The 6,950-nt window shown below is 31.3% G+C and overlaps 1 protein-coding gene across 3 annotated transcripts; it reads left to right on the top strand.

Moving 5' to 3' along the window:
* Window positions 1–508: 508 nt before the first annotated feature.
* Window positions 509–6,331, top strand: LOC130973382 (probable inactive dual specificity protein phosphatase-like At4g18593). Of its 3 annotated transcripts, XR_009084122.1 has the most exons (5): window positions 509–625; window positions 2,453–2,521; window positions 3,515–3,787; window positions 4,294–4,866; window positions 5,909–6,331. XR_009084122.1 is itself a non-coding variant. In XM_057897875.1 (4 exons), exons 3-4 carry the CDS (start codon window positions 3,553–3,555, stop codon window positions 4,446–4,448), a joined length of 390 nt encoding a protein of 129 aa, XP_057753858.1. In that variant the 5' UTR covers window positions 509–625; window positions 2,453–2,521; window positions 3,515–3,552; the 3' UTR covers window positions 4,449–5,049. The 3 variants fall into 3 exon arrangements, 2 of the variants coding, with proteins under 2 accessions (XP_057753858.1, XP_057753859.1); XM_057897875.1 differs by lacking the exon at window positions 5,909–6,331 and having other exon boundaries at window positions 4,294–5,049; XM_057897876.1 differs by lacking the exons at window positions 2,453–2,521; window positions 5,909–6,331 and having other exon boundaries at window positions 522–625; window positions 4,294–5,050.
* The last annotated feature ends 619 nt before the right edge of the window (window positions 6,332–6,950 follow it).

Below are 6,950 nucleotides of genomic sequence, written 5' to 3'. Positions count from 1 at the left end.
CAGGGACTTTGTTCGATTCAAATTCAAAATTTCCTTCGTCCTGCTTCAGCTGACAATCTGAAGTTGAATCATCCATTATCTTCAAAACGAGTTCAAAGGTTGATTTCAAAAACCATGAAAATCGAAAAAAACAAAGCTAGAGTACAGAGAGAGAAACTCACATAAATGACGAAGAAAAAACCAGTGATAAACGCAGGTAAAACAACAAATGAAATGGTAAAGAGAGAACGTAAGAAGGAGATCGAACAAATTTGGTAAGAGATTTGAAAAAAGAAACAAAATCTTTTGAAATTTGGAAGTTATATATTCGCGCGTTAATTGAAGGACAGATGCCATAAGAGTCGCATTTAAAGGTAAAGGGCTTGTAAGATTTGTAAGTCTTAAATGCTTGTATGTAAAAATTAATCCATATATTATACCTTTCAACTCACTCTTAATAATACACTTTTCAAATTATTCTCCTATTTCTAACAAATACTATATTTATAGCAAGGATCCTTTTGGTATATTAAAATGTCGGTCAAACTTTTATCCAAATTCTCAACGTTCACTCTCATATCGTATTTACAGTAAACACAGTAGCGACGGCGGTGTCTGTGTTCTCTAAGCTCTCCTCAGTTGCAAGGTAGTTCTTCGTCTCTCTCGGCATATCCCACTTTTCTTTTCCCAATTTTAAAGTCTTTTAACCCTAAACCAATTAGCCCTAGTATTGTTTTCTGAATTCTTGGACAATCGCAAACCTCGAATTCCAGCCCAAGATTAATATTCGATTGCAAAAGTTTTATCTTCAAATTTTGAATTGAATTGAATTCGTAGGTTATGAATAGCCAAAAGAAAATTTTGATTGTCGCTGTTCGGACTTTGATTGATCAGTGCAATTTCAATCGTTAGTGTGTAGCTTACCTATCTAGTCCTATGTGAAGAAATGACGAAGTATTTATTTGACGCAATCATTTTGATAGTTGTCTCAGTTTACTACTAGGGTTCTCTTATCATTAAGCGCTTGTTGACGATGATTATTCCATAAGTTTCAGCACAGTCTACATGGATGTACAAATCACCACTGAAATTTTACCTATAGAATATTCTCAAGGATGCAATTCATGTAGTTAGCTAGTAAAACCTCATTCTAGTACATTGAGACATTGAATATTAAATATAGGTGGTCAACCTACTCTACATAACTATATATTTTTATATAATCACATAAATCGATCACATTCCATCATTAGTTTAAATTTAATTTTTCCTTTAATTTGGTGGCTTGCATATTTGCATGTTTCTGCAGAGAGAGCTGTCCATCGTGTTTATGTTTTATCTCAGAATGTATTTTTGTAGCTAGCATCATCAGTGCTTCTAAAATCTTTCGAACTATTGAATCTTCCTCAAGGAATTATTATAGGTATTGGATGTAAATTGGTCACTGGAACTAAGTTTGAATCGAGGCATTATGTGAAATAAACTTCAGGTGTTTGCATGTCTCTGCAATCAACACTGAAAAACAATACATCTCCATCGATAGCTCAGATCACGGCGATCCAAAATTACCTGCTTTGCTTTTACCATCACATCCACTAGAACTCGTTTGCACCAGAAGCAAGGTCCTTCCCCTGCCTCTGCAAAATTGTTGTACAGCTCCATCAAATCTTCTTGTTGGGCTTGAAAATCAGAAAGCAGTGTGTTAGGAAACCAGACATTATGGACTAGAGAGCTTAATTGTAATTGAGTAAATTGTAGGCTCAGTGGGTTTTGGAACTAACTGCCAACTAGGAAATGGAGAAGAATATTCTAGACTTAATATGGGAAAACCTTTATAGGGAAGGGGAGCTGGGGAGGGATTTTTTAAGAGACTATCTTAGACATAGGAGAGTGTTTGAGTCTTGAATAATAAACAATAGGAAAGTTTTTCCCTCTTGAAATGCCATCTCATTGAACTATTTCTTGTAATTTCAGTGTTAATTCCAGAGGGTTTCTGTGTTTTAGTCCTATTATTATCTCCATTAATACTAAGTCATTTACAACTGGTATCAGAGACAGGTTGAAATAACTGGTACTAGTAACAAGGAAAAAACAATAGAACAATGATAGCTAAATGGACGAATGGAACTAAAACAGTGTGATTTTACCCTCACTAAGGTTCTATGTCTAATTCTCAGTTTTGATTGTTCCTCGATCACCCTCCCTCCCTCCCTCTATATATTCCTCATCTTCTCTATCCTATAACAGATTCATACAATCCCAACCCCCCCACCCTCTCTCCTTTTTCAGGTTTGTTATTTCAAAGTTGAGGAACTTGGAACAAGCCAATTATAATAGGAACATAGCAGTGATCACTCCCAAATAATTCAGCCTCCTACATAACAGCAATTTCAGCTGCCTTTAAATATGCCATAGATTTCACTCATCATGATTTGAAAAAACTTACGAATAACTTTCATTTCTAATGATGTAGGTAAGGGACAAAGGAGCATAGTGTGCCAAAAGGAGAACAAGTAGAACACAAATTCATGTTTAAAAACAGGTAAATATAGAATTAAAACCCATGTCAGCTTTGCCACCACTGAATTGGGTCCATATTAAAAAAAGAATTGCTAGTTGTTGAGAAGTGATAAAAGAAAAAAGTATATATTATTTGTAAAACTATTCCAGTAAAAAAGCATTGGATGAGTATATATTATTTGTAAAACTATTCCACTAAAAGCATTGGATATTAAAAAATTTTATATCAGGGGGACAGGAAAGAATACGAGATAAACATAGGGTGAAGTCAGAAATAGCTTAGTGTCCTGCGCTCTATAATTAACTTATGTTTGTTGGAAACATGGGAATGCAGGGGCATGAGACTGCAGCTTGCTGTTTCTTCTTCCTTTTGTATTGAATAAATGAAAGAGAAGAATTTAAAAGGAATGAATATCTTATAAATAATAAAGTTTTGTAGGAATCAGGTCCTTTAGTTTTTGTTGTATTCTTTTGCTGTAAATACAAGTCTTCTTCCTCTGAACCAGAATGCATCAAAGCATCTAATAATAAGAGGATTTATGAGCTTAAAGTTGTTTACAGTTTCACTCAATTATATTTTATCAAAATAAATAAATAAATAAAATCATATGTTGTCATCTCGTTACAACAAAGCTTTATTCCATTAGGTTGGGTTAGCTAAATACCAATCTGTCATTCACTTGTGTTTAGAGTGCATCTAGGTGGAACAACCATTAGTATTAATTTCTCTACTTTGCACAGGTTGTTCTACTTTGCACAAAAATTTAAAAAGAAAAGGAAAACATCTAAACCATGAACTTTGATTTTCTAAATTGTAAGAAAGTTTGTTCTGAAGTTGAAACTAATTATGCCTAGATGAAGATCTCATCTGAAACTAAGTTTGTTGTTGCTGTTGTTGTTATATCAATCTATTTCCACAATTGTCTTGTGCTTTAACTAATGACTGTCATACAGTTTTCAGTTCTGGCTATATGGTAAACTATAATATCTCTTCTCATTTGCCTCTAATTTGCAGGGCAGCAAGCACAAATATAAGTTGATTATTTAATACAAATGGCTGAATCGAGTATCTCTGAGTTGCAAACTACAACCAAACCACAAGTCTTATACCGGTGTAAGAAATGTAGAAGAATTGTTGCTTCAAAGGAGAATATAGTTACTCATGAGCGTGGAGAAGGAGAATCAAGCTTCAAGTGGAAAAAGAGAAGCAGTCAACCCTGGGAAGTGGAAAAGCAACCAATTGATTGTACCTCAGTATTTGTTGAACCTATGAAGTGGATGCAAGCAGGTTCCTGGAAACTTTCCTCTCATATCTTAGTTTCCATAAAATCACACTTCTTCAATCATTTGTACTAACAGCATGATTATTAAACTCTCAAGTTAACTTGCTTATTTACTCGGATCTTAGATTTTAGTCAAAATTTATTCTATTAACTATCAAAACATTTCACAAGAATCTTTTATTTAGACTTCTAAAGATGATATTTATATATATATTTTTTAATTTTTAACATCATAAATTCATTATTTATTCAAATTTTAATTTTTTAAAATTTGTATTTAATCTTTTTATATCTTTTATTTGCTTCATTATAATATTGTAAGTTTTTCAACATAATTTTGTTTTATCATGAAATTATTTCATTATTGTTAGATTTTATATGACTATGTCACTATTCTTAAATAAGAAAATTCTTACAAGTCTACCATTCGAATTTATCTAAACTCCACAGATGTAGGTAAACTCAAGTTTGATTATCTTGCTAATCCCATTTATTTTTGTTGACTTGTTAGTGCAAGAAGGTCATGTAGAGGAGAAACTTCTTTGTATCGGATGTAATGCACGCTTGGGCTACTTCAACTGGGCTGGTATGCAATGCAGCTGCGGCGCATGGGTTAACCCTGCATTTCAGCTTCATAAAAGCAAATTAGATGAGTGCTACATGTAAACTAATCAACCTTTCAGCTTTCTCAAACCAAAGGTTGAGTTGTATTATTTTCTCATGAACGAAAGATATGGAAGCTTAGCTTGGACCTTGGAGCATTGCCTTGTGCTGCCTTTGCATCTCCAAACTGTGTGTTTTAGGTTGCATATTATAGGTTAGTCACTGAATGAGTAAGGGAAATAAATTGGGAATGGTTCTTATGATATTGATCTGCTAATCTTCATTTCAAGCTCATATCTTCTAATCTCTTCCCTTCTTATTTTTACCCATAACATTACTTTTGTTTCTCTCCTTTTTTGTGCGAGAAATGCTATCAACAACTACAGAGTTGTGTAAGACACCTTCCAAAAAAGAGAAGGGGGAAATGTAAAAAAAATGCATTGTTTATAGTTTGGTTCGTACTGACTGCCAGGCCATAGTGGTAAGGTTTATTTTTATTTTTCCCCGTTGTAGGATTGTTTGGTTTGTTAAGTATGAACTTCACCTCATAATTGCTCCTGAGTTACCGAATATGATAATCATGAATTTATTTGATGCCCTGTAGGCGTTAAAATATTTCAAATTTATGCATTCCTTATCCTTCTGAATACCCGTGTTCAGTGTTCTGGTTTATATTTGATATTATAGATTTGTTTTTTCATCGGGAACAGAATTTAGTATCAATAATTAAGGATAAATCTGAATATTAATTTATTAGAATTTTATTAGGTTTTTTTTTTTATTTTAATAAGTACAAATTAATTTTAGAATACATTTTAACAGAGAGTACTTTTTAAGTACATTCTAACTTTTAAAAACACTCTTTAACTTTTTAAAATTATATAGTTACATAATTGTTTTTATTTACCAAATATAAAATGTGATTTACCAAAAACAAGTACCTCCAACAGTGTGATTTACCAAATGTAAACACCTTTGTAAATTTTTTTAACAAATTAAGCACCGCTCTGAAAAGTGTTTAACAAATTAGGCCTAAGCTTAGGTCCATAGACTGCTAGTTAGTTTTTTGTTAAGTTTTCTCGATTATCTAGCAATACTGATCTAAAAAGGTGTATTTTACATTTGTAATACTAATGAAATAAAACATTGATTTTAACAAGTAATACATTTTCTTAAGTAAATAATATGATAAAATAATTGCACCGTTTTGTCAAAATTATCTCTTAATAGTTATTTATTCTATATGTTCAAAATCATAATTTTGTTTAAATAATTTTTTATAAATTTATGTTATCTAAACAACTTAACTTATTTTTATTCTAATAAAAAATATTTCTATAATATATTCAATCAAAATAGTTCTATTTCTAATTTTGCTTTTACTTTTAAAAAGTGCTTCTCTCAACCATTTAAGGCTTCAAGCACACTAACCTTATACCATAGTATGTTACACAGAAATTATTTTTTATATAGAATATAAATTTGTGTTTTGGATCAATATTAGAGATAGGTGTTTTTGCCAGTTTATGGGTGCAGGTTCAATATGTGGGAAACGAGGTGACAGGGTCCATCAGCAGCATGACAGTTCTCCGGCAAAACGTAAGGGGCATGGTGATGTGGCGAGTTCAGCGGCATGGCAGCTCCTTGACAACACGCAGCGGACGTGTTGCCTGCGATTCTGCGAATCCAACAACCGTTTTAGAGGTTCCCACACGTTTCTGAGGAATTGCAGCAACATAGGATGAGCGTGTTAGAGGCTGTCTGCATGCAGGAAACAACTTCTCCACTCTGATAACCAACGACGCAGCTCAAGCTCTATAAATGGAGCACCTTCGTTTCCATTTCATGCCCCATTTTATGTATGCCGTGTAGTGTGTGTTGCGAGAGAAGAAATATGAAGTGAGGAAAAAGAAGAGAGTTAGTAGTGCATCAGTAGTGTTTTTTTTTTTAAAGAGTAATTATACAAAAAAGATAATTAGTTTGTATTGATTAAAAATGGTACGTAATTATACAGCACCTGAAGAATATATTATCAATTATTTGGATCATCCCATTTATATGAGTTAATAATTTTCCTTTTTTGGTAATTTAATTATTTTAATTTTGTAATTTTAATTAATATTAATTTTTGATAATGATATTATTTTTGTTTTTAATATTACTATATTATTTAATTGAGTTTGTAAATATTAAATTTAATAAATAATACATAAGTTTTAGTATATTATTATTTTATTTTATATTCGTTTGTTAATTAGTAAACAGAGAAATAATATAGATGTAGATCCCATTAATTTTTGGAATTATTATTTTGAATTTATAAAAAAATTGTGTTTGGGTATAGGGTATTTGTTATGATCATTATGAACGATAGTAATATTATTGTATGTTATTTTACTTTTTATTTATGGCCGTATTTATATTATTTAAACTAGTAAGTAAATAGTATAATATGATATATTTTATTTTATTTTTTATTTATATAAAGTAGTACAATCAAATTATTATTATATTTTATTTTTTTATTAAATAATTATTTGTTATAATGAATAAATAAATTCAATG

Source organism: Arachis stenosperma, chromosome 4 (genome assembly GCF_014773155.1).
Source record: "Arachis stenosperma cultivar V10309 chromosome 4, arast.V10309.gnm1.PFL2, whole genome shotgun sequence".
In the NCBI taxonomy this organism is placed as follows: Eukaryota; Viridiplantae; Streptophyta; class Magnoliopsida; order Fabales; family Fabaceae; genus Arachis; species Arachis stenosperma.
The sequence above is the reverse complement of the archived record's forward strand: the minus strand, read 5'-3'. Positions and strand labels throughout refer to the sequence as shown.

Coding starts and splice junctions, on each gene's coding strand:
- LOC130973382 (XM_057897876.1), top strand. CDS start 3,553: ATGGCTGAATCGAGTATCTCTGAGTTGCAAACTACAACCAAACCACAA. Junction 3,788..4,293: donor TATGAAGTGGATGCAAGCAG/GTTCCTGGAAAC, acceptor TTGACTTGTTAG/TGCAAGAAGGTCATGTAGAG.